The sequence below is a fragment of the Capra hircus genome, chromosome 13 (genome assembly GCF_001704415.2).
Source record: "Capra hircus breed San Clemente chromosome 13, ASM170441v1, whole genome shotgun sequence".
Classification (NCBI taxonomy): Eukaryota; Metazoa; Chordata; class Mammalia; order Artiodactyla; family Bovidae; genus Capra; species Capra hircus.
In genome coordinates this window covers 76,879,699-76,907,103 of record NC_030820.1, presented here as the reverse complement: position 1 = coordinate 76,907,103, position 27,405 = coordinate 76,879,699, and the positions used below count along the sequence as shown (strand labels likewise).

The 27,405-nt window shown below is 44.0% G+C and overlaps 1 protein-coding gene across 1 annotated transcript; it reads left to right on the top strand.

Moving 5' to 3' along the window:
* ZNFX1 (zinc finger NFX1-type containing 1) lies at positions 304–26,624 on the top strand. The gene is made up of 14 exons (XM_018058006.1): positions 304–442; positions 2,415–2,570; positions 6,386–8,197; positions 12,070–12,201; positions 13,783–13,931; positions 14,514–14,663; positions 15,984–16,098; positions 17,353–17,603; positions 19,271–19,410; positions 20,399–20,553; positions 20,981–21,126; positions 21,962–22,072; positions 22,394–22,489; positions 23,118–26,624. Exons 2-14 carry the CDS (start codon positions 2,510–2,512, stop codon positions 25,554–25,556), a joined length of 5,757 nt encoding a protein of 1,918 aa, XP_017913495.1. The 5' UTR covers positions 304–442; positions 2,415–2,509; the 3' UTR covers positions 25,557–26,624.

Below are 27,405 nucleotides of genomic sequence, written 5' to 3'. Positions count from 1 at the left end.
CGCCATGTTGCGCTTCACAGGCACCGAGCCTTGCGCCGGGTCCCCGCTCCTTTGGGGACGGCTGAAGCCTACAACGGTCTTGGGTGCTGTTAACCCGCCCCCCGCAGTCCCCTCCCTTCAGCGGCGCCCGCCCGAGCCTTCCTGCCCAGGCGCCTGGGGTAGTTGAGGCGACGCCCGCGCATCCGCCCGCCCCTGACGGGCCTCAGGGCGGGGGGTGCCGGCTGTGCCAGGGCCTGGCCCCCCGCTCGGCGCCCTGGCCACCTCCTCCTCCTCCTCCTCCTCCCCCCGTCTTCCTGCCGGCCGGCCCCTCGCCCCGCCCCGTGTCTGAGGAGCCGGGAAACCGAAAGTGCGCGGCGCCGGGCGGGGCCGCTAACCTGCCTGGGCCCGAGTCCGAGTGCCAGTCGGCGGCGGCAGCGGCGGAGAGAGGACGCACCGGAGTCCGGTGAGCGACCCCCTGCCCCGCGCCCCTGTCCCACACTTGGTCCAGCCCGCTGCCACTTGGCGCCCGGGCCGCCCTTACCCTGCCCCGCCACCCCCTCAGCCCCCGCGTCCCCATCACCCGCCTCAGCGCCCCTATCACTCTCTGAGGACCTCCATCACCCATCTCCGCGCTCGTCACCCCCTCAGCGCCCCCATCATCCACCTGAGCCCCTGTCCCCTCTTCCCAGCGTCCCTCTCACCCTCCTCAGCGTCTCCATCACCTCCTCCGCCTACATCCTCATCATCTAGTTCCCCTCTGTCCCCCACATCTCCGTCCTCACTTTCTGCCACAGCCCCTCGTTCATCCTCACCTTCCATCTCCTCACTCATCCCCCTTCTTCTAGAAGCACCCTCCGCACCTAGACTCCCCATCCCTATTTCCAGGCGCCCCCCTCCCTGCCCCCGGCGCTTCAGCAGGCAACCCCCAGCTGAGTTCAGTTCCGCCCTCCTCTTGAGAACCCCAAACCTCTTGCAGTCTCCCCAACCTCTCCAGCCGCTCCAGGCTTCAGCCTTGCCAGGGCACCTTCTTCGTGGCCCCACCCAGCCCTGGCTGTCCCTTGACCCTATAATAGCTCCATCAGGACCTGCTGAGGCCCTGGGTGTCAGGGACTTCTCCATCCTTTCTTCTACTCTCTCAGGAGCCTGGAGACTTCCTGTAACATTTTTCATTCCACTCTGGTAAATTACATTCTTCTCTGATTTAACTCTTCCATTGGCTTGAACGTCACTGATTTTCTTCTTCCTGTCCTTTGAGGCTTTGATTCCCAAAGAAACCCACTCTAGTTTGCTTTTTTGGTAGCATTTCCTGTTCCTCCCTGCTTCTCCCTTTCCTTGCCTTTCTGCTTTCTTTTCTTCTGTATCTTTTATCCCAGAAATTTGTGAGTTTCTATTTTAGTATTTTTTTTTTCAACAAGAGAAGGAATTGTTCCCTGAGAAGTTTTTATAATTAAACAGAAAAACTAAATGTTGAACTTGTGCCTTGAGAACTGGGTTTGATAAAATGAGAGATGAGATTCAAAAAATATTCCCAGCAGGAAGGAAGGGGACTCCTTTTTCCCATTAAGATAAAAACTACTCCTCATATAATGCCAGATCTGTTCACAGTTTCCAAGTATGAATGTGTTAAAACTCAATGAGAGGGACAGTTGGAAAAGGTCCCTTTGCTGTGAACTCTCAATTACCCACTCTTTCCCCAGCCCCAGCCCACATGATGTGTATGAGTAGGAGGGAGAAGTTTCCTTTAAAGGGATTTCCTCTTACTCCTGTAGGACTACCTTTGCAAATCAAGATAGAAGAAAGAAGGAAGGAACTGCAGATTTCTATTTATAGTTGGTCCTGAGAAAACAGTATCCAGTAGATGTTAAGCCTCCTGGTTTTTGAAACATGTTGTTTCTTTATTCTTGCTCAGGTGGAGGGGAGGGCTTAATCAGTTTGGCTCTGTTCCAGAGAGTAGTATAGGGATATCTGCTCACTAATTGTTTACAAACTATAGAGTACTGCAAGCTATAGAGTATTATATAATAGAAGTGTTGGGTGGAGTGGTGAATACATGATTTTGGGGTTAATAAAAGTGTACTTTTTTCTGTCCTGGCAACAATATTTGTTTGCTTTATAGGAGAGGAAAATGAAACCTAGCAACTGATTAAGTAACTTGGCTAAAGGTATAAACCAAACAGGAGTTTTGAATGGGAAATGATGACACTCACTTTACCTCAAGAAAATACAAGGATGCAGGGAAGGGGGAATTTGATCCTTTGGAATTTGATCCTAAATTGTGAATTTCCCATTTTGTATCATAATTGGGCATTCACAGAGTTGAACACTTGTACACATGATTAAAATCTGTGTTTCAGTCTTAGTTAACAAAGCATTAAGATACAGAGGTAGAAGGATTAGCCTGATATTATTTGGGTGTTTTTTTCTTTTTCTGCTAGATGCTGTGTTTCAAAGGCACTGAAAACTGTCAAACCGTGCAGACTTCCAGACAACTGAAATAACGTGACCGTGGAGGAGATCAGGTGACTCAGACATGGAGGACCGAAGACCTTGTCCAGAGGTGGGACCCAGGAATCCTCGTATTAACCACAGAGGTGAGCAAGATTTTCTACTCGCAGATGATCCCAGATTGATGTTGGTTCCACTTATGATTTTTGTCTTTACAAGATAGTCCAAAAGCCATATGCATTGAGTAGAAGCTGTGCTTCAGACTTGAATTTTGAACTTTTCCTGGGCTAGCAATATGTGTGTGGTAAGATGCTCTCTCGTGATGCTGGGCAGCGGCAGTGAGCTTCTGCTCCCAGTCAGCCTTGCTGTCCGAAGAGCAAGCAATTAATATACTCAAAACCGCTTGTATCCAGACAACCATTTTATTCTTTCAGTACATTATTCAGTAAATTACATGAAATATTCAACACTTTGTTATAAAATAGGCATTGTGTTAGATGAGTTTGCCCAGCTGTAGGCTATTGTTAATGTTCTGAGCACATTAAAGGTAGGCTTGGCTAAGCTATGATGTTTGATAGATTAGGTGTATTTAGTGCCTTTTTAACAATGTTTTGAACTTATAGTGGGCTTATCAGAAAATAACCTAACATAAGTTGAAGAAAATCTATAATGGGAAGGAAATCAAGTTCCTTGTGGATGAGCAGGCCCACCAAAATTGACTGCATCTCTCAAGTAAAGAATGGTTTATTCTTGAGAATTCCCTGGAGGTCCAGTGGTTAAGACTTGGTGAAGTGAAGTGAAGTCGCTCAGTCGTGTCCGACTCTTTGCAAACCCATGGACTGTAGCCCACCAGGCTCCTCCGTCCATGGGTTCTCCAGGCAAGAATACTGGAGTGGGTTGCCATTTCCTTCTCCAGGATTTGGTACTTTCCTGCAATGGCCAGGGTTAGTCCCTGGTTGTGGAACTAAGATCTTGCAGGCCGAGCAGCAAAGTCAAAAAAAACTGAGAATGATTTATTCCTTAGTTACAGCATGAGTGACTTTGAGACGAGACAGCCCTCCCCTTTCCTGAAGAGAGCTTCTAAAATGGTACAGTTCACTTAGCAAAGGTAGAGATGAGGTATTAGAAATGGCAATAACTGGTTTAGAGCAGCATTATCCAGTAGAAACATAATGCAAGCCAAAAACATAATTTTTGATGTTCTAGTAGCATCATTAAAAACAACAGGTGACATGAAATTTTAAAACTTAATACTAAATAATCATTTAATAAAATTTGATATTTGTCTTATTTAAGCCAGTGTATCCAAATAATATCATTTGACTATAATTGAATATATTTTATTATTATAGTTCTTTTCTTGGAGTTTTTTCCTTCTAGTTTTATGGAAATATAATTGACATATAGCACTGTGTAAGTTTAAGGTATATAGCATAATAATTTGACTTAAATATATATCATGAAATGATTACCAGAATAAGTTTAGTGAACATCCATCATCTCATATAGAGACAAAACCAGAGAAACAGAAAAAAGTTTTTTCCTTGTGATAAAGGAAAAAATTAGGATTTTTAGGGTAAATCTTAGGATTTACTCTCTTAAAAACTTTAATACATAATATATAGCAGTGTTAACTACATTTATTGTGTTGTACATTATTTCTCTACTATTTATTAATCTTATAACTGGGAGTTTGTACCTCTTAATCTGCCTCACCTACTTCTCTTCTTCCCCTACTTCCCTCCCCGCTGGTAATCACCTGTTTATTCTCTGTATCTATAATTTTGTTTCTTTTTTTGTGTGTTTGTTCATTTCTTTTTTTTTTTAAAGTTCCACATATAAGTAAAGTCATAGAGTATTTGTCTTTCTCTGCCTTATTTCATTTACCGTAATACCCGCTAGGTCCACCCTTGTTGTTAAAAACTGTAAGATTTAGTTCTTTTTATAGCTGAGTTATAGTCCATTGTGTGTGTGTGTGTGTGTGTGTGTGTGTGTGTGTACACCCCACATCTTCTTTATTAATTTACTCAGGCTGCTTCCATATCTTGGCTATTGTAAATAATGCTGTGAAGAACATAAGTGTGCACCTGCCTTTTCTAATTAGTGTTCATAGTACTTCAGCAATTTCAATTTTGTGTTTATTCCCTGGAAGTATTCAGTATTATCATTTTCAGATGTTAACAATATAAAAAATTTTAATGAGGTTTTTAACTTTTTTTCTGTTAAGGCTTCAAAATTCCATGTGTCAGTTTACACGTCTTAATTCAGACTAGTCACATTTAAGATGCTTAATAGCTACACATAGCTAGTAGCTATGTGTTTGATGGTATGTGTTTAGAGTCCTAGTCACCAAAGCAAAGTTAGTTCCAAAAACATCACTCAATTGCAATGATTATTCTGTTTGCTCAGAACTGTCTAAAACAAAACTGAATGGAGCCTTGCCTTTTCCTAAGTTTGCAATATATCCTCCAAATTTCAGTTGTGGAACAGATGAGGAAGAACTGTAGAATATTATTTTATGAACTATGTGAATGTTGAAAGGTTGAGAAATAATACAATTTTCCATTCTTCCAAAACATTGTCTTCTAATCAGACCAGCATTAAAAGTAGGACTTTTTACCAGTATTAAAAGTAGGACTAAATTTAATGATATCTTGGGAGTTTGAAAAGTAAATGTAAAAGCAACAGTTACAAGGAAATATGTACATTAGTAGATTTTTTTTGGATCTGACAACATGAAATGGCACGGTTGTCTTGAATATGATATTCATTTGAAACTTTCATAACATTTGTTATCATCAAATCATTGCATACAGTCTTATTTTGTTTATTTGTTTTTAAACTCTCCAAGTCATTCTGCTAAATTGGGTCAGCTCCAGACTCAGTTTTAGAGGAAAGGAAAGTGAAAGAAAATGGGCTTGGGTAAATTGGCCAAGGTCACTTATGAAATGTGTGGCAGATCAAGAAAGACACGTTCAGCCTCATCCACAGGATGGCGTTAGCTTTCCTGTGTCTGCTGGGCACCTCTGCTCTTCTGCAGACCTCCTTGTCTGAGGATTGGGAATAGAGAAGTACTATGTAGATGAACTCGTGCTGCAGAAAGGAGGAAGAGTTAAGTTTCATTTTTCAGACCTGAAACAGAACTTGAGTTTCGTTTTTCGGTTTCCTTCACAATCTATTATTTGGCTCAAAAACATCTTGGGAAAGGAAGTCCTACCTTCCCCTTTGCCATCTGATACTGAGCAAAGTTCAAATATATATTCCCCTGTATACTTTTACCCCGCTTGATGCCTCTGTTGCCTGTGACCTAATTGTTTAGAGACAGAAACTATGGCCCTAGAAATCAATAGAGTTTTCCCAATAAAAAATGATTAGTATTTCTGCTAGTAATAACTAACATTTAATGAGAGCTCTTTATATGTCAGATAGTATACTAAGCATCTTATAAACATTTAATGTTTACAGCAACCCAGATAGTGAGGCTTAGAGAAATTAGCAACTTATTAGAAATTACAACTTAGCCCAGGTTGTACAGTAGGGAAGTCCCTAGACCAAGATTTGAATCAGGTCTGTTTGACTATGAAACTCATGCTTTCACTATTATTTGGTATTGGCAAGAGGCTGAGAAAATAAGATGATCTCTTTGAGCCCCTGAAATAATCCCAGCTTATGAAGATTAAATGAGTAATTATTTCTGTCATGTATGAGGTACTCAACAAATGTTTATTCCCTTTTTCCTTTTTGTACCCTCTGAAAAAACAGTATTTTCATAATGTATACAGCAACCATAGTAATCTATTTTATATTTATTACATGACTTGGTAGGAAACCTTTTTTCTCTCCAAATAAAACCTAAGCTTCTCAGTTGTTTTGGAAAATAAAAGTATGTTCATATTGTTGTACTATTGGATTTTCTTGCATCTTGATTTTTATGTTTGCCCCAAATTCCCATTGTGTTTAGGACCTATGGATGGAGAATTACCACCAAGAGCTAGAAATCAGGCCAATAACCCACCAGCCAATAATCTGAGAGGAGGAGCCAGCCAGCCTGGAAGGCATCCCAGGGCCAACAACCATCCTTTTCCTCATCGGCAAAGAGAAGAGAGGTTTGGAGCCATGGGCAGGAACCCACATCAGGGAAGGAGGAATCAGGAAGGGCATACCAATGACGAGCCTAGAGGCCAAAGACATGGTCAGGAAAATGATAACAGGAGGAGAAATGGCAACCAGGAGGGAAGGAACCGCAGACCCCCACCACGATCTGATGAAAACTTCCAGCAGTGGCGGACCCCCCAGCAAAAACCTGTAGAACAGCCGCAGCAGGTGAAGAAACTGGGCTACAAGTTCCTGGAAAGTCTTCTGCAGAAAGACTCCTCTGAGGTGGTCATCACCCTTGCCACATGTTCGGGACTAAAGGAACTCTTGTCTCATTCTTTTATGAAGTCCGACTTGCTTGAGCTCATCTGCCAGGTTGTTCGGAAGGCTTGCAGTTCCAGAATGGACCGCCACAGTGTTCTTCATGTCCTGGGCATGTTGAAGAATTCCAAATTCCTCAAAGTCTGCTTGCCAGCTTATGTGGTAGGGATGATCACTGAACCCCTCCCTGAAGTTCGAAACCAGTATCCAGAACACATTAGCAATATCATCTCCCTCCTCCAGGACCTTGTAAGTGTCTTCCCTGCCAGCTCTGTGCAGGAAACTTCCATGCTCATTTCTCTCTTGCCAGCTTCTCTTAATGCGTTGAGGGCCTCTGGTGTTAACATAAAAGAGGAGACAGAGAAGAACCTGGAAAAGGTCCAGACCATCATTGAACATCTGCAGGAAAAGAGGAGAGAGGGCACTTTAAGAGTGGACACCTACACTCTTGTGCAGCCCAAGGCAGAAGACCATGTTGAGAGCTACCGGACCATGCCCATTTACCCCACTTACAATGAAGTGCACTTGGATGAGAGGCCGTTCCTTCGCCCCAACATTATTTCTGGAAAATATGACAGCACTGCTGTCTATCTAGATACCCACTTCAGACTCCTACGAGAGGATTTTGTCAGACCCCTACGAGAGGGCATTTTGGAACTTCTCCAAAGCTTTGAAGACCAAGGCCTGAGGAAGAGAAAGTTTGATGACATCCGAATCTACTTTGATACTAGGATTATCACCCCCATGTGTTCATCGACAGGTATTGTCTACAAGGTGCAGTTTGACACAAAACCACTGAAGTTTGTCCGCTGGCAGAACTCCAAGCGATTGCTCTATGGGTCCTTAGTGTGCATGTCCAAGGACAACTTTGAGACGTTTCTTTTTGCTACTGTGTCTAACCGGGAGCAGGAAGATCTCTGCCGAGGAATTGTCCAGCTCTCTTTCAATGAGCAGAGCCAACAGCTGCTCGCAGACGTCCAGCCCTCTGACTCTTTCCTCATGGTGGAGACAACCGCCTACTTTGAGGCCTATAGGCATGTCCTGGAAGGACTCCAGGAAGTCCAAGAGGAAGATGTCCCCTTCCAGAGGAACATCGTGGAGTGTAACTCTGATGTGAGGGAGCCAAGGTACTTGCTCATGGGGGGCAGATATGATTTCACTCCGTTAATAAAGAATCCCTCAGCCACTTGGGAATCTCTGAGGAACGCCGAGGGCTTGAGATGTCCTAGCGTTAATGTCTTAGACCCCTGCCAGTGGCCCTCAAAAGAAGCCCTGAGGCTGGATGACTCCCAGATGGAAGCCTTGCGGTTTGCTCTCACAAGAGAACTGGCTATTATTCAAGGACCTCCTGGAACAGGTAAGATAAAATTTTTCACAGCACACATCTGCCCTATGAGATAGGCAAGAGTGGCTTTGACTCTAGGTTTCTAGAATGTCTCAATTTAAGACATTCCCCTGAAATGGGCATCAAACTTGTTTAAAAAGTAGCTGCTCAAAAAATAAACAGGTGAAAATTTTTAAAAATTAAAAAAAAGCAACTACTCATAGTGATTTTCCAGTGAGGACTCATTGGTATACATGGTAATAGATCAAAATCACAAGGTTAGAAAAGACTTCTAAGGGGTCAGACTTAGGGAGATGCTTGACTTCTGTCTGCTTCATCAAAGGCTGTATTGATTTGCTTGATTTTATGTAAATTTAAATAGTATCAACTATAAATACCCTGTGTACCAAATACTATCTTATATTTTTTGCATATGTTAACTCATTGCAAGGCTGTGAGGCAGAAGCCATTCCATGCAATAGATGAAAAAACTAAGGCAAAAAGGAGTTGAATGATATGTTGATGCTCACACAGATGGCAGTCGACAGACCTGAGACTCAGGCAGTTTAGAAGCCAGCTCCTGGCTCTGTCATCTACCTCATTGTACTTGTTTCCCTTGGAAATACACCTACCTACCTCCTCCCTGACCCTGTGTGCCATTCTAATCCTTCTCTGGAATGATAGCTACTATTAGCAGTTTGACGTACATCATTCCAGATGTTTTCCAAAATTAAAACTGATACATCTTTGTGTCTCTGAATGTGTTTGTATGTTTGCATACATACAGGCATACTTTTCCTATTTTTTATATAACAAAAATGAGATTATGCTATGTTTATATATATTTATATATATATATATATGCTGCTAAGTCACTTCAGTCGTCTGTGTGACCCCATAGACGGCAGCCCACCAGGCTCCCCCGTCCCTGGGATTCTCCAGGCAAGAACACTGGAGTGGGTTGCCATTTCCTTCTCCAATGCATGAAAGTGAAAAGTGAAAGTGAAGTCGCTCAGTTGTGTCCAACCCTGAGCGACCCCATGGACTGCAGCCTTCCAGGCTCCTCCATCAATGGGATTTTCCAGGCATGGGTCTACAATTTACATATGTATGTATATAACTACATGTTAGGGATATTTTTACATTCTTTACAGTACAATCACATTTAGAAAAGTACCTCACTCTTTTTACAACATGCCTGTATTCATGGTGTAAATATACCATGTTGTGTTTTTTGTTTGTTTTTTAGTTTCACAGACAGTGCTTATTAAGTATTCATATATCTAGTTCTGTGTGTGTTTATCTTTGAGTACTCTGCTAATTACTTCTGTAGTGTTTTTCCTTAAGGTGGGAATTCACATTAATAGTTAGTAGGTACTGTTATATTACCCTCTCAAAAGAATATTAAAAAAACAATGGGAAGAGGTCCTTAAAAAATACCAATAAAATAATGGCAGCTCATGATAAGAAATTAATGTAACAAAATGCAAAGCTCTTACTGATGAGACACCCATATGATGGGAAAACATGCATAATTAAAGTGATGCTTTCAGGGCTTTAGAAGAAGAAAAGGATATACCAGTTTGTACTGCCACCAAGAATGAATTAGTGTTCCTATTTCCTTATATACTTTCCATCATTGTTGTATGTTATCAATCTTACTTTCTCATTAGCAGTTTTCCCTGATCTATGAGATTATAATTTTTGGCTCATTTTAATTTTAGTTTTATGTTCAAATTTCTTTTTTAATCCATGTCTTTCTCCCCTCACCATCCCACTTGGTTCTTTTATCTAAAGCAAACGATGTTATTGTCTTCCTATTTATCCTTCCTGAGATAGTCTATGTATATTCAAGCAAATACATACTTATATTTATTTCCCCTACTTTTTTTTTAACTCACTGTGCTAGAAAACAGTTTGCATATTGCTTTGCTAACTTATAAACTATCTTGGTGATCCTTTCATATTGGTGCACAAGTGGCATCCTGTTTATGAGTATGTAATATACCATTGTATAGTTAGTTTATAATCTCTTTAACCAGTTCTCTATGGAAAGATTTACTAAAACAAATGATGTCAGTAAGTAACCTTGTTTGTGAGTCATTTCACACAGAAGCAGAATATGTCCAGGGGAGAGATCCCTAACTGAATCAAATAATATTTGTATTTGTAATTTTAATAGGTAGTGCCAAATTGCCCTCTAGAAATGTATATCACAGTGGTTAATTTGTATTTCTCTAATCAAGAGTGAGATTAAATATCCTTTCTTGTCTTTATTAGCTACTTATATTACTGCTTCTATGGATTGCCTTTTTATATTTGACATATTTCTATTGGATGGTTTCCCTTTCTTACTGATTTGTAGGAGCTGTTAGTATATTTAAAAAATGTTGTGTTCCAAATAACTTCCCCTAATATTATCAATTGAATTGGGATTCTTTAGCTCCAAGTATAGTAATTTAGTAATTTCACACTAGCTTTACACACATACACACACGCACGCAGCTACTAAAAAAGAGGCTACCTGTGAATTTGAGGGGAGGTGATAGAGGGGTCATCTTGGAGGTAGAAATCCCAAAAAGTATCCATTCTAAGGGGAAGGAAGCAGTGGGAGAGAAGGGGCAAATATTGAATTATAAAGATTTTCTTTCCTCTGGAGGTCTCCTTATCCATCCAAGACTCCAAATTAAAAACATGGGAGTTACTCTTTTCTGTTCCCCAGCCCAGCCAAACCATTATCCTGTTGCAATGAAGTTTACCTCTGAAACTGCTCCCCAGTCTGTCTCCTTATCTCAGCTGTTGGAGCCAGGCCTTATCCTCTGTCACTCCCTGGAAGATGGCAGGAACCTCCCAGCCAGTCCATTTCTATTCTCTCTTACCCAGCCTTACTCAGTTACCACTTTCCCAGAAGTGATAGATAAGACGCCTCTTCTAGTCTCATTGAGTAAGACCAAAATCGCAGTTGTTTTCTTGTTACCTTGTATTTCTCATTTCCCACATTTGTGATTTTTACATTTGTTTGTGTGATTATCTTTCTCTTCTGCAAGTCTGTAAGTTCCAGGAAGATAAGAACCATGGCTGTTTTGCTCACCATTGTATTTCTTGTACTTAACCCCATATCTAACACCTGTTTGGCACTTGAAACATACTATTTGCAGAAAAAGAAGCAAGAAATTGTCATTTATTTATCTATACTGAAAAGTATTCCGCTATACTGAAATTTTTTATTTGCTTGTATTACTGAGTATTGAGTACTTTTGAGGACAGTGGCTACCTTCTTAGCCTGACACAATGTAAGAATTTAGCATTTACTAATGAGCCCATAACACTAACTCCAATGTTGATTTCTGTGACTTTTTCCCTCCTATCACAAAGGCAAGTCTACTATGGTATATTAAAAGCATTTCTAAATAATTCACCATGTGAGATTGGAAACAATGTATTAATATATATCTGTCAGTAGAAAACTAGCTGAAAACAATGCCTTCCAGCTGTGAAAAACAAAGGATTCTTTTTCTGTATTGACAGAACTACCTCCAATTTTAGTAAGTGAAAAAAACAAGATATAGAGCAGTGAAAATAGTCTGCTACTATTTGTATTTTAGAAAGGAAGGGGGAAGCTAGAAAAAGACTATATTCATTTTTCTTTGTGTATGCATAGAATGACTGTCTCTGAAAAGTTATGCAATAAACTAGTAATGTTGGTTGTTTCCAAGAGAGGAACTAGGTAGCTGGAGACATAAGAACAAGGAGAACATAATAGAAAACCATTTGTGCTTCTAGGATTTTAAACCATCTCAATGTATTGCCTTAAAATTTTAAATAATAATTTGCTATAAGTAATTAATTACTCCTTTTAGAAAGTCTCTTTAAGTTTTTTTAACTCCTTTTTCCTTGTTTTTTAGGCAAAACCTATGTGGGTCTAAAAATTGTTCAGGCCCTTCTAACCAACGAGCCTGTTTGGCAAATTAGCGTCCAGAAGTTCCCCATCTTGGTTGTGTGTTACACTAATCATGCTTTGGACCAGTTTCTGGAAGGTAATATCTATAGGCAAAATTGTTCTCTGTTGAGAGTTCTCTGGTGGTCTATGGTTAGAATTATGGGCTTCACTGCCGTGGCGCAGGTTCATTCTCTGGTCAGGGAACTGAAATTCCACAAACCACGCAGCACAGCTGAAAAAATAAACTTCTCTATTAAGACATATGTAGTTGAACCATGAGCAACTTCAGTTGCTCTCTGTTGCACTTTGAAGAAAGTCCGCAGTCCGTCCTTACCATGACAGGAAAGGCTGTGTGTCATCTGTGTGCTTGCGCTTAGTCGCTCAGTTGTGCCTCACTCTTTGTGACCCCATGGGCTGTAGCTCACCAGGCTCCCCTGTCCCTGGAGAGTCTTCAGGCAAGAACACTGGAGTGGGTTGCATGCCCTCCTCTGTGTGTTGTCTGCTCCACCGTAAGTCTGACGCTCTTGTCCTACCTCTTCCCTTGTTCTAATTCCAGCCACACTGATTGTCTACAATTTCTTGTCTTCCTCCAGCTTCTTCTTGGCCCATGCTGTCTCCTCTGCCTAGCATGTACTTTTTCTTTTCTTCTCTCTCTCAGTCTTGATGCATCCAGCCCAGATGGTTCCAGCTCATTCCTTAGGTCTCACTCATATGGACTTTCCTTCTTGCCCCAAGTCCTGTTGTATTTTTTCTTCTAAGACTTAATTGGCACATATGTAACTATTTATTTGTATATGTCTCTACCCTGAACTATAAATGCTAAGAACTTTGGTCCTATTTCTGTCTATAGTCACAGATCCTGACACATTCTTGACACTCAAAAAATATTAATTGCATCAATGAATGAATAAGTATTTTTTCTTTGGAAAATAATGCTTAGATTATTATTTTCCACTCTTTTATATCCTTCTTTCATCTGCATTAAATCTTCAGTATTCCTGGAGTCTCAGTTTAAATTAGATCCTCAAAAATTAGATCCATACCCCACCCAACTAGTTAAGGTCCCCTGTTGCACACTTTTAGCATGTATTTGTAGTATTAAATTTTATTAAGTTAAAATGTTTACATGTCTTCTCTGGTAGACTGTGAGTCATGAGAAAAATGAGGAACTGAGCCTGCATTTTGACTACTTTAGCTTCCAAACCTAGCCTGGCACATAATAAGCAATCGGCAAATATCTATAGAGTGAGTAATAGAGAGCATTTACTAATGCTTACTTTGGGCCAGGCCCCGCCAGAAGCTAGAAAGATACTCTCTCGTTTATCCAGACCATAGCCCTATAGGGAAAGTATTACTGTCTTCAAGTCACAGACAAAGAAACTGAGGCTCAAGTTAAGTGACCTGCCCCAGGTTACATAGCAGTAAGTGGTAAAGACAAGGCTTGGGACCCAAGGTGTCTGAGTCTAAAGCCTTTGCACTGAAACATCACACTTTACTGCTCTGCAGATCACATCATCTCTTGGGCCTTCTTGTTCACTGGTAGGGTAGATTTCCTGTAAATACCAGTTTGTACCCTAAGGGACCAGCTGCATCAACACCCCAGACACATGCAGCTCTTACCCAAGAGAATCCAGCATAGCTCCTCTTAACTCTGCCCCTGCTCCACTTTGCTCCTTAGGCATCTACAAGTGTCAAAAGACCAGCATTGTGCGTGTAGGTGGAAGAAGCAACAGTGAAATCCTGAAGCAGTTCACCCTGAGGGAGCTGCGGAACAAGCGGGAATTCCGCCACAACCTCCCTATGCACCTCCGAAGAGCCTACATGAGTGTAAGTCCCAGCTTCGGAGATCTGAGGTTGCTCAAGGGAGAACCAACCAAGACAGCGGTGGCTTTGTGGGTAGGCAGGCCAGGGGAGATAGGGAAGCACCCCAAACCTGGGAACGACCCAGGTGCCTTCCAGCATTCCATTCTGCTAATCCTATGGTGGGATCTTTGCCCTCATAGTCCAAGATGGATAAAGGACAGAAAAGGGCACACCACCCCTCCCAGCCCCTGCCAGGACCTTAAAGCTATTTCTCCCAAACCACCCATAACACTTCTTCCAGCCTGTTGGCCAGGTAAATATCATCTTCTAGCTGGGCAGTGTTGTGCCCAACCAAAACTCTGAATGCTTCCTACTAAGGGAAAGAGAAGTCTCCACCATGGTATACTTGGTCTATTTTCCTGTTGTATTATTTGTTTCCTTTTCTTACTAGTGGTAGGAGGCTTTTAGACATTTTAGATACTAATCCTCTGGTTTTAAGACTAGCTATTCCTATGTTACCTTTGTTTTCCCTCAAGGCAGAGACTGAGTTCTGCTGAGCATGATGACATACTTCCTCAGCCGCTTATTTCCCTCTGCTCTTGGTAGATCATGACAGAAATGAAGGAGTCAGAGCAAGAACTGCATGAAGGGGCCCAGACTCTGGAGTGTACCATGCGTGGGGTACTACAGGAACAGCATCTGGAGAAGTTTATCTCTCCCCAGCACTGGAAAAGCCTGATGAATGGACCAAACCAGGTAGACGGGTCGTCCTGTGGGGCACAGGCCTCTCTCGCCCAGGACCGGGAGGGAGCCTCTCGCAGAAGCAGCAGTCGAAGTATTAGCTGCAGTCTGCTGTGATGCTGCTGTGACGTGAAAGTTCCTGCTCGGGAGAAAAGTCACTTGAATGTACTAGTCAAAAATAAGACTCTAGAGCCAGTCTGTTGGATATGAATCTTGATTTTGCTCTAGACAAGTTACTTTTTTTTGTTCCTGTTACCTCTTTTATAAAGGGGGATAGGGACTTCCCCTGGTGGTCCAGTGGTTCAGACTCTGAGCTTCCACTTCAAGGGGCATGGGTTTGATCCCTGGTCAGGGAACTAAGATCGCACATGCCATGAGGCACAGAAAAAAACAAAAAATACACACACATGGGGATCATATTTAGTTGAACTATGTGAAATTGCCAATATTTGTAAATTTAACTTGCAAAAAGGCAGTCTTTTACAGATCAACTTCTTATAGGATTGTTATTGGATAAGCAAGTTAATATCTGTAAACCTCTTAACTATAATAAGTGTGCTCGAAGTATTTATTAAATGAAACCGAATCATAGCAAGGCAACTTAGCATGTATAGAGGGCCTGGGACTTGACAGACCTGTCACACAGACTGACTGTGTGACTTGAGCCAGTGTGATCCTCAGGTCCCTCAGCAGTCAACAAGAATAATAATAATGCCTGCATTCAGAGGATATTACAAGAAGTATCTGATGTACTCTGGATTTTTTTTTTTCTCATTTGGCTGTGCCATGCAGCATACAGGGATCTTAGTTCCCCAACCAGGGATTTATCTAGTCCCTCCTCAAGTTGAAGTGTGGAGTATTAACCACCAGACTACCAGGGCAGTCCATGACGCAATCTCTATAAAGTGGGTGGCTAGGAATCCAGTGAAATGGTAGCTCTTCTATCAGTGGGTTGGCATTTCCAGGGTTTGTAACCCAAAAACTTAAAAAGGGTCAGTCAGGTCGTGTGACTGACTGAAGCCGGCTAGTTAACTGTGTTGTTAAGTAGTGAGGACTGAGACAAGCCGGAAAAGGCGTGGCAACAGCGCTCTTCAGCCATTTGTTGCCTTTCAGGAACACAGGCTCATTACCCCCATAGCTCCTGATTTTGTCAAAAGAAGCAGGAAAATATCGCTTTTAAAATTCTATACAAGTTCTATTAACAGACCCAGTTGCCCAAACATTGCATTTTTAAGAGAGTTCTAGGGGAATTACCTTTTGATCCCTTGAGAAGACCTTTCCTTCATACTGAGTTGTCATAGAATTTTCATTGACTAATAATTCTTCTTTCCTCAGGATAGTGAATGGGTTTGCTTCCAGGGTCGGAAGCATTCCATGATGTTGGAGTTTCTCGGTCTGGGTGTTGGTTCTTTCACCCAAAGTGTTGCTTCAGCAGCACCTGAAAATACAGGTAAGAAGTGTAATGGTGGAATGTGGTTAAGACTAGAAGAGCAAGACTTTAAAGTAATGCCCAGAATTTATAAAGAGCTATAATCAATCAAAAAAGACAAATGAAAGCTTAATAGGAAAACAAATCAAAGACTTTTAAAGAAGCACATCACAAAATCTTCATGGTCAATAAACATGAAAAGTGCTTGCTAGAAACGAGAGGAATTTAAACTACAATAATATACTATCACATACCTACTAGACTGGCAAAAATTAAAATGTTTGATGTAATCCCACACTGATAAGAATGTGAACAGTGGGAACTCTGATATGATACTAGTGGAGATATTGATTGGCAGAACCACATAAGGAACTCAAATGTCCATCCATGATGGATCAATTACCGTCTATTCAGATAATGGATACAACTGTAAAAAGGAATGAGTTACAGCATATACAGCAGTATGATATGACTCAGAAACATGATGAAAGAAGCACGTTACAGGAAAATATATTCAGTGTGATTTCATTTATTTAGAGCTCAGAAAAGTCAAAGCTAGATGCATTATTTGAAGATGTATATACATTATATCCTAGAGAAGGGAATGGCAACCCACTCCAGTATTCTTGCCTGGAGAATTCCATGGACAGAAGAGCAGTGGAGCTGAAGAGTCAGACACAACTGAGCAACTAACACAAGTACACACATACATTATACATGTGGCATCATCGACTCAATGGACATGAGTTTGAGAAAACTCTGGGACATAGTGAAGGACAGGGGTATCTGGTGTGCTGCAGTCCATGGGGTCACAGAGAGTCGGACATATTTGAGTGACTGAACAACAACATGTATATGGTAAAGTTAAAAGGGAGGAATAAGTAACAAAAAATTCAAGTTAGTGCAGCCCACAAATGTCTTCAAAGAAATTGATAACTTTCTGCTTCTTAAGTTGGGTGGAAGATACCTGGGTGTTATATATTTTTATTATCATTTAAATTGCATGTTTATGTTGTACACTTTCCTTTGTATATATATTGACATAAGTAAAATCTCCCTTAAAAAGGCATACATTCATGTGATTTTCTAAATGTAACAAAAATGTGGGTAAGGAAACATGTCTTTCTCCCCTTCATTCCTCCTGTGTTTCTCTCAGCGGAGGTGACCATTTAAACCTTGGGAATGTCTCCATGCATCTAAGGTCTCGTAGGTACCCTTGTTTACCCTTTGACGTTAAGACTCTCTATCCCTGTCCTGCCTGCTCTCCTCTCTTAGCCCAAGCAGAAAGGGAAGAGGAGGAGGAGGAAGGGGAAGAAGACGGTTCGCTGATTGAGATCGCAGAGGAGGCCGACCTGATCCAAGCAGACCGGATGATTGAGGAGGAAGAGGTGGTACGGCCCCGGCGGCGGAAGAAGGAAGAGAATGGGGCAGTCCAGGAGCTGGCAAAAGTACTTCTGGCCATGAGGCTAGACAACTATGGCCCCGGGACGGCAGCCGGGCAGGAGCAAGCTGCAGGAGAGTGGGAGGTAACTCACTTCCTCACAGCCCTCGAAAGCCCTAACAGAGTGGGAAAGGGGAATTCAGTTATTACCGCCAGGGGATTGTGGGTTAAACTCTCCCGAAACAGTCCTGAGACCATCTGTCCTGACCTGATGTTCACCTTCTTCTGTTGCACTACATTCACTTCATCCTCATAATTAGCTTAATTTACCCTTTTACAGGGCTTCCCTTATCTCAGCTGATAAAGAATCCACCTGCAATGCAGGAGACCTGGGTTTGATCCCTGGGTTGAGAAGATCCCCTGGAGAAGGGAAAGGCTACCCACTCTAGTATTCTGGCCTGGAGAATTCCAGGGAGTAGATAGTCCAGTGGGTCACAAAGAGTCAGATACAAATGAGTGATTTTCACTTTTCATTTACCTCTCTCACAACCTAATCCTTGTATAAGATAGGTCCAGTTTTCAAGGGTATAGAAATTATGGCCTTTTAGAGGGGTCCTGCCAATAAATGCTAACTTAGAAAAACAGGAAGCAGGTAGCCGAGGACTTCTCTTGAATTTTTAGAGAAATGTAGCACATATGAGTCAGATCAGACACTGATGGCCTTAGTGCTTGGTGCTTTTATAGATATTCTCAACAGCAAACCAGCCCGGGCATTAGGATTTTAGAGGATTCAAGTAAAACAGAATGAAGTAAGCTGTATAGACTGAATGGAGTGTTTCTCCTTCATTCACTTTGAAATTGGTTATTTCTTTTAGAGCCAGAATAGTATAAATGCCCAGACTTTCTGTCTTCTCCTTCCTTTGATAGAACCCTGGGGTCCTCAGAATTTACTGTGTGTTACTGTGACAGTAGAACGCTGAACCCTATTGATGATCTAAGGGACTTTGAGGGCAGGTTTTTACTGAATGCAGCTTTCTCCAGTCTGCTGGCTTTGAGCCTGATCTCCTAGTTCAGTTCAACGTCTCTATATGTGAGGGACAGAATCATGATCACAATACTTAGAAGCATGGATTGGGCATCTCTCTGCTGTGGCCTTAGGAGGAGTTGAATTGTTTGGTTTTGAAGCAAAGGGGTGTCCATAGTATTGTGACATCCATCTGGCATGCTAGTCCTTCTAAAGGCTCATGGCCTCAGATTCTGACAGAGCCAAGGAAGAGTACTTTCTCCTAAATGGTGCTTTTCACCCACATGTTTAAGATACTAACTTGATATAATGGCATTAAGACCATCTTAGCAGGATTTGTATACCATTTAATGAGAGAGACGTACCTCCGCTATTGTCATGACATATGTTTTAGGAATAAGAAGCAGACTGTGGTCAAAAGACAGTAATAACTAGTTTGCCAGCACTCTTCTAAAGTGCTTTCCATGTATTTTACTGCTTCAGTCAATCCAGCAACTCTGTGAAGAGGTACTGTTATTATTCCCATTTTATAGAAGGGAAGGCTGAGGCACATAGTGGTTCAGTAAGTTACTGTAGGTCCCACAACTAATAAGTGGTAGATGGGACTTAGAACCAAGACATACTGGCTCCAGAGCACTCATTTAGCAATGAAATATCTCTGGGGAGAGTGTGGAACATTTAAGAGATGTCCATCAGAGATGACAGTTCCATTTTTCAGTGTGCTCTGGCCCCCATCTTAGGACCAGGCCCATCTCTCCTCAGTGACTGACTGGTATTGATATCTGCAGACCCAGCGCAGCCAGAAAAAGAGAATGAAGAAGAAAGTGAAGGTTGAGCTTCGCAAGCTGAACACCATGACTGAGGCCGAGGCCAATAAAATCCAGGATGTTTGGCAACTGGACCTGAATTCTCGCTGGCAGCTTTATAGGTACAGTGCCTGTCCCCATCCTTACCCCCACCCCCAGCCAGTCCATGTAATTTCCCTAGGGTGTTCCTTTCCTGTTTCTAGAATATAAGCCCTTCAAATCCTCAACATTAGTGCTAACTGATGATGGATCGAGCACTCCCAATGAGCTGAGTGCTAGATGCAGCCATGGGATAGAAGAGACACACTTGGCTGTACCCTGTGGGGTTTATAGAGTCTAACCAGGGAGACAAATTTTGTTCCACAAATAAAAAGTTACAAGTAGGCATCACCACTAAGAAAGAAAGAAGCAAGGAACTAAGAATATTAGAACCAAGGAGCTGAGCTGGTCTGAGCTATCCAGGAAAGTGACACTGGAGGCAAGATCTGAAAGATGAGTAGGCCTTATTAAGGCCAGTTGGGAAGGGGAGCAGATGAGCTTGTGAGGACCACATGCATAAAGGCCTCCAGATGCGAGGGAGCATGTTTGAGAACCTGAAAGAAGGCAACCACCATGGCTGTGGCTCAGACAAATGGAAAGTGAGGCCAGAGAGGGAGGCAGTGGGCAGATTGTGCAGGGCCTGTTAGGGCTGAAGAGGACTGTTGGAAGGTTTTATAGCAAGAGTGCTGACATAATCTGTTATACTTACGGAGAATTGGGGGAGGAGGGGGAGGGGCTTGGCAGGAATGGATTAGAGACAATTTGTGAGAAATGCTTCTTGAAGCTTTTAAAAGTTCCTTACTCTTGTCCAGTAATTAGCATCTGTTCATCTCCCTCCTTCCTTAGTTCCTGACCACTTACATACATCTCTCTGCACATCTTTTTTGTTGGGCATTTTTTGTTGTACAGGACTCTCAGGTCCCTGCACATCTGGGTCTTGTCTTCTTTTTCTGTGGCATGTAACCTCCTCTAGGGTATAGGTTCCACTTATGCATAGGGCACACTGAAGGGGGTTAAACCACTTCTCAAAGAGCACGTGGCTTCCTCTCCCTCATTCTTCACATTCTTCAGGCTGTGGCTCCAGATGTACCAGGCTGACACCCGCCGAAAGATCCTCAACTATGAACGCCAGTACCGCACATCAGCAGAGAGAATGGCTGAGCTGAGACTCCAGGAAGACCTGCACATCCTGAAAGATGCCCAGATTGTAGGAATGACAACCACAGGTAAGAAAGCATGGAGTTCACAGTTCGTGCCAGATGCCTATCAGATTATCTCGAACAGGTAAAGAGAAGCTTCTTTAGTAGGTTAGAGGAAAATACCATGAAGAGCTCTGGAGAGCAAGCTCTGTTTTGGATTCTCTTGGTGAAATTTACCCTCCTGCTTCCATTACATTTGGAACTTCAGCAGCTAATGATCCCAGTGCCGAGGTTCCAAACGCAGTGAGAGCAAGTGCTCAGCAGTGACGGCATGGGGACGCTGCTGCTCTGGAGACTGTCCAGCAGCACTCATTCTTGTCCAGTGGTCCCCAGAGCCCTGGGTGGACGGGAGGACTCAGCTGGAACAGACCCAGGCTCAGGGTGCACCAGTCCTGAAGCCAGTGACACGGGGAGTCCAGTACATCCACTCAGAGGAGTCTTCTCTTCACTCAAGGTGCTGCCAAATACCGCCAGATCCTACAGAAGGTGGAGCCCCGGATCGTCATTGTGGAAGAGGCTGCAGAGGTCCTTGAGGCCCACACCATTGCCACACTGAGCAAAGCTTGCCAGCACCTCATTCTGATTGGGGACCACCAGCAGGTAGGCCTGGGCCCTCTAGAAGATGAACTGACTCTCTGCAGGGGGCGGATCAGACAGGAAGACCCTGGCCTCTGCTTCCTTCCTCCATCCTCAGGCTTGTTGGTGGCTCTGTGATTCCTCTTTTCCTTACCTCCCATGTCCAGTGTCAGAGCAGGTCCTCTTAGATTTGGGGCGTATTTTAGAAGTAGCGTCATCTATTCCATCTGGCCTCTTTGCTGTTTTTAATTTACCTTGGCATTTTAAGTGGACTGTTAAAACAGCATGCTCCTCATCCTACTGCTTCCTTTTTTTGCCATGCTGTAATCCATTCCTCATAAAGGAACCAAAGCGAATTTTTAAAAAAAAACTCAAATCAGGTCATGTTACTCCCCAGCTTAAAACCCTTCAGTGGTTACCCATTGAACTTAATATAAAAATCAAGCATCTTAAAGTGGCCTACAAAGACCTATATTCTCAGGGTATAGCCTGTTATTTTGACCTTACCTCACACCACCATCTATCTCATTTGCCCACTGTGTTTCCAACTCCTGTCCTTTCTGTTTTCTCTTATTGCTTCCTTTTTGAATGACTAGCAACTTCCTCCATGCTGGTGTCAACTCAGATGTCACTCTTCAGGGAGACCTATGTAAAGAACCTCCACCCCCAGGCATTCTGTCACTTCACCCTTATTTCTTGGCTTCATGGTCTTTGTCACTCTTTACCCTTAGCCTGTTAACATCTAAAGCCGAGCCTGAAGCCCAGAAGTCACTTGAAAAACATTTGATAGGTGGGTGGATGGGTGGATGGTTAACATATATTTTCAGTGGACAATCCTCAGCCATGTTTTTCTTTTCAGCTGCGCCCCAGTGCCAATGTGTATGACCTGGCCAAGAATTTCAACCTGGAGGTGTCCCTCTTTGAACGGCTAGTGAAAGTAAACATTCCTTTTGTCCGTCTGAATTACCAGGTGAGAAGCTAGATCTTCATTATTACCAAATGTCCAGGTGAAGGCTCCTGGCAGCCTGCCAACTGCCAACAAGAAAGGGTTCATAAAATAAAGCTAGTTTAGTAATGAAATGACTCTGGCTGATCTTGTTTTCTGTTTTAAAATAACACAAGACCAGCCGTGGTGAGTTTGTGTCAGATGAAGAAGCTGTTTCTCTTCTGCTCTTTTCTCCCTGTTCTTTTCAATTGTCATCTCTCCAGATTTTCCACTAGCAACTTAGTCTTTAAAACTGTCCATTTATTCTCTGCCCATGTGTTTAATGACATACATGTCTTATTTCAGCACCGCATGCGTCCTGAAATTGCCCGGCTTTTGACCCCTCACATTTACCAGGATCTGGAAAACCATCCTTCTGTTCTCAAATATGAGAAGATTAAGGTGAATCTGCTTTACCTGATCTTTCTCTGATGCTGTCAGCAACCTAGGAAGTTATCTTTTTCCTCAGAATGAAAAGGGGCTTTCAGAAGGGTATACAGCCAGCTTTCTAAAAAGCTAGCTATTGGGAATTCCCTGGCAGTCCAGTGGTTAGGACGTAGTGCTTTCACTGCCAGGGCCCAGATTCTATCCCTGATCAGGGTACCAAGATCCCACAAGCCGAGCAGTGGCAAAAACAAAGCAAAGCAAACAAACCAAAAACCCCAAACAGTAAAAGCTAGTTATTAAGAAAAGGAGTGGTATAGAGGTTGAGAACACAAACCTGGGGTTTTGAATCCAAGCTCTGCCATTTAGTAGCTGTGTAGCCTTTACCAAATTATATACCAGTTCTAAGGGTAAGGGTCTTCTGTACAATGAGAATAATGGTTGCAGCCTGATTGCATTACCGTATTGCAGGAGATAATGTATATAAAGCACTCAGCACAGCAGATGCTCATAAATTAAAGATTGTGGTACGGAGTATACAGAAGCCTTCTAAGGTTCCTCCCCAGAACAGGGCCAGTGGCCAGCACACATGAAGCTAGAAAAAGCTGCCATGAATAAACCTAACGTGTCTTCTTTTTCTTTCCAGGGGGTCTCTTCCAACCTTTTCTTTGTAGAACACACATTTCCTGAACAGGAAATCCAAGAAGGCAAAAGCCACCAGAACCAGCACGAGGCTCGCTTTGTGGTAGAGCTGTGCAAGTACTTCCTGTGCCAGGAGTACCTGCCCTCCCAGATCACCATCCTCACCACCTACACTGGGCAGCTCTTCTGCCTGCGCAAACTCATGCCTGCCAAGACCTTCGCTGGTGTCAAGGTCCACGTGGTGGACAAATACCAAGGGGAGGAGAATGACATCATCCTCCTCTCGCTAGTACGCAGCAATCAGGAAGGCAAGGTGGGTTTTCTCCAGATATCCAACCGCATCTGCGTGGCCTTGTCCCGTGCCAAGAAGGGCATGTACTGCATTGGGAACATGCAGATGCTGGCCAAGGTGCCCCTGTGGAGCAAGATCATCCACACCCTTCGAGAGAATGATCAAATCGGCTGCGCCCTCCGGCTCTGCTGCCAGAACCACCCCGATACCCACACTTTAGTATCCAAAGCTTCTGATTTCCAAAAAGTGCCCGAAGGAGGCTGCAGCCTACCCTGTGAATTCCGGCTGGGCTGTGGGCATGTCTGCACTCGTGCCTGCCACCCCTATGACTCCTCACACAAGGAGTTCCAGTGCATGAAGCCATGCCAGAAGGTGATCTGCCAAGATGGGCATCGGTGTCCTCTTGTCTGCTTCCAGGAGTGTCAGCCTTGTCAAGTGAAGGTGCCCAAAACCATTCTCCGGTGCGGCCATATACAAATGGTCCCATGTTCTGTGCCTGAGTCAGATTTCTGCTGCCAAGAGCCTTGCCCCAAGGTCCTAAAATGTGGGCACAGGTGCAGCCACCCATGTGGTGAAGACTGTGTATGGCTGTGCTCAGAAATGGTCACTGTGGAGCTCAGGTGTGGGCACAGACAAGAGATGGAGTGTGGTCACACGGGGGGCCTCAGGCACGGCCTGACTGGGCAGTGCGCCTCCAAGTGTGGCAGCACCCTGGACTGTGGGCATCCGTGTCCTGGTTCCTGCCACAGCTGCTTCGAAGGGCGCTTCCACGAGCGCTGTCAGCAGCCCTGCAAGCGCCTGCTCATCTGTTCACACCAGTGCCAGGAGCCCTGCACTGGCGAATGTCCACCCTGCCAGCGGCCCTGTCAGAACCGCTGCGTCCACAGCCAGTGCAAGAAGAAGTGTGGGGAACTGTGCACTCCCTGCATGGAACCCTGCATCTGGCGCTGCCGGCACTACCAGTGCACCAGACTCTGCTCTGAGCCCTGTAACCGACCGCCATGCTACGTGCCTTGTACTAACCTGCTGGCTTGTGGCCACCCGTGCATTGGTTTGTGTGGGGAACCATGCCCCAAGAAGTGCCGTGTCTGCCACCAGGAAGAAGTCACCCAGATCTTCTTTGGCTCTGAGGATGAGCCAGATGCTCGCTTTGTACAGCTGGAAGACTGCAGCCACATCTTTGAAGTGCAAGCCCTAGACCGCTACATGAACGAGCAAGGTGACGAAGTTGCCATCAAGTTGAAGGTCTGCCCTATCTGCCAGGTACCCATCCGCAAAAATCTGAGATACGGAACCAGCCTCAAACAGTGCCTGGAAGAGATTGAAGTCGTTAAGGAAAAGATCTTGGGCTCAGCAGGGGAGATCGCAGTCAGCCAGGAGCGACTTATGGCCCTGCTAGAGGGGAAGAACCTCCTCTGCCAGCTGCTCCCGGAAGATTTCCTGAAGTTGAAAGAGAAGCTGGCCCAGAAAAATCTGTCAGTGAAGGACCTGGGCCTTGTTGAGAATTATATCAGCTTCTATGACCACCTGGCTGGCCTATATGATTCCCTGAAAAAAGTGGATGTCTTAGAGCAAAAGAAAGTGAGGACTCGATTAGACCAGGTTCACAAATGGCTCGCCAAGAAACGTTTGAGCTTCAGCAGCCAGGAGTTGGATGACCTCCAAAGTGAAATCCAGAGGCTCAGATACCTGGTGAACCTCCTGACCCGCTGCAAGATGGCCGAGGGGAAGGTGAGAGGCAGCGTCGCTGAGGAGATCCGCACTGTCCGGAACATCCTTGAGAGAACGTGTAAGTTCACCCAGAAGGATGCACAGCTTGTGCAGAGAAAGATAGAAGCTCTGAAAGCCATTCTACCCTGCTCTGGCCTGGGCATCTCAGAGGAAGAGCGAGTGCAGATCGTCAAAGCCATGGGTTACCCTCGTGGCCACTGGTTCAAGTGCCCCAATGGCCACATCTATGTGATTGGCGACTGTGGGGGAGCCATGCAGAGGGCCACGTGCCCTGAGTGTCAGGAGGTGATCGGGGGGGCAAACCACACACTGGAAAGAAGCAATCGGCTTGCTTCCGAGATGGATGGAGCCCGGCACCCTGCCTGGTCTGACACGGCCAACAACCTGATGAACTATGAGGAGCTCCAGAGGATGATGTAGGGAGGTGGCAGCCCACCCACTGCCTTTTGCCCTGGCCACCGCAGGGCTGGGCCAGCTCCCTGCTGAAGGAACTGAAGGTTGTTTTTTATTATTGTCTTTTAGTCTTAGCACCTATTTAAGGAGCCACTTTTAGGGCTTGCCCACATTTGTTTCTAGATTTACCCCTGCGCTAGAGTAAGCACTTTACCTCCAGAACTGAGAGCAAACTTAACAGATTTCTCTTCTTTTTCTCTCCTACAAGTTAGTGGACAGATTGCCTGGAGCATGTTTGGGCTTCCACCCAGGGCTGCCTGTAGTGTCTCTGGGTCCTGACTCAGTCAGATGTTCTTTCTCTGCAGTGCTCCAGAGGCAGATAAGAGCTCAGTGAAGCAGACTCATTCTAAATTGCCAGGCCCTAACTTGCAGGCTGACTTCTGCTCTAATAAACAGAGACCCAGAATTGTTGTTTGTGAATTATCATTTCAAGGAGCACAAGAACCCCTCCTCTTCTCCTTGGGCACCTTCGTTCCAGGAGAGGGAGGCATGTGATGAGACAGAGACTTTGTGGACCAATCATGACCCAATTACATATTCACTGAGAGTGGGGGAAGGTGTGACCCCACAGCTGGGGGCTTGTGCAGCAGGCCTAGGCTAAGGAGTGACTCCCCTACCCTTCCTGTGACTTGCACTTTGGGATGGTGGAGGTTACTTTCCCTGTATTAGGGGAGGTGCAGTAGCTGTGCTGGTTCCCCAGGGCCTTGAGTGGAAGTAGACTCTCGTTTGGTACCAGAAGCACCTATCCAAAGTGTGACCCTTTGTCCCGACACCCTCTATTGCAGCTTTTATCTGGGCAGGGTTAGCATGCTAGTGGCTTCTGCAGGTCCCAGGTCCACACCAGAAGCCAGCCCCCAGGTCTTCCTGCGTACATACTCCCTCAAGTCCAGTGTTCCCTATAATTGACACTTAGGCATCTCAGGTCTTTCTAATGTTGGCAAGAAAACATCCCTTTGCTATGTATACATTTCCTTTTTTGTCTTTACTATGCACTTTAGCCTATAAAGCCAATAAAAACAATGATTGAGAAAACCAGTGGTCTGTGTTTGTCCTCAGCTGTTAGCAGCTCAGGCAGCTTGAGATGGTAAGGATGGGGATGGATGCACTGCCTACAAGGAAGCCCTTCATCTTCTCGGAAGGGAGAGGTTTTGTGTTTTTTGTTGTTGCTGTTTTTGGCTGATAAGTCATTTTTACTCTTGGTAAAAAGAGAAATTTTCAACTTGTACAAAAAGGCATACTTGAAGTTTCCTTCCCCAGCAGCAATCCTAACAGCTTCATGAGCCTTCCCAGAGATAATCATACCATACATTTGTAATATCTAAGCCTTTAAATAGATATTCTCCTGGAATGTGAAGTCAAGTGGGCCTTAGAAAGCATCACTACGAACAAAGCTAGTGGAGGTGATGGAATTCCAGTTGAGCTCTTTCAAAATCCTGAAAGATGATGCTGTGAAAGTGCCGCACTCAATATGCCAGCAAATTTGGAAAACGTGGCAGTGACCACAGGACTGGAAAGGGTCAGTTTTCATTCCAATCCCAAAGAAAGGCAATGCCAAAGAATGCTCAAACTACCGCACAATTGCACTCTTCTCACACGCTAGTAAAGTAATGCTCAAAATTCTCCAAGCCAGGCTTCAGCACTACATAAACTGGGAACTTCCAGATGTTCAGGCTGGTTTTAGAGAAGACAGAAGAACCAGAGATCAAATTGCCAACATCCGCTGGATCATGGAAAAAGCAAGAGTTCCAGAAAAACATCTATGCCGGGAGCCAGTGTGAGGAATTCCACCTGTGACGAGGTCATGTGGCAAGAGCTC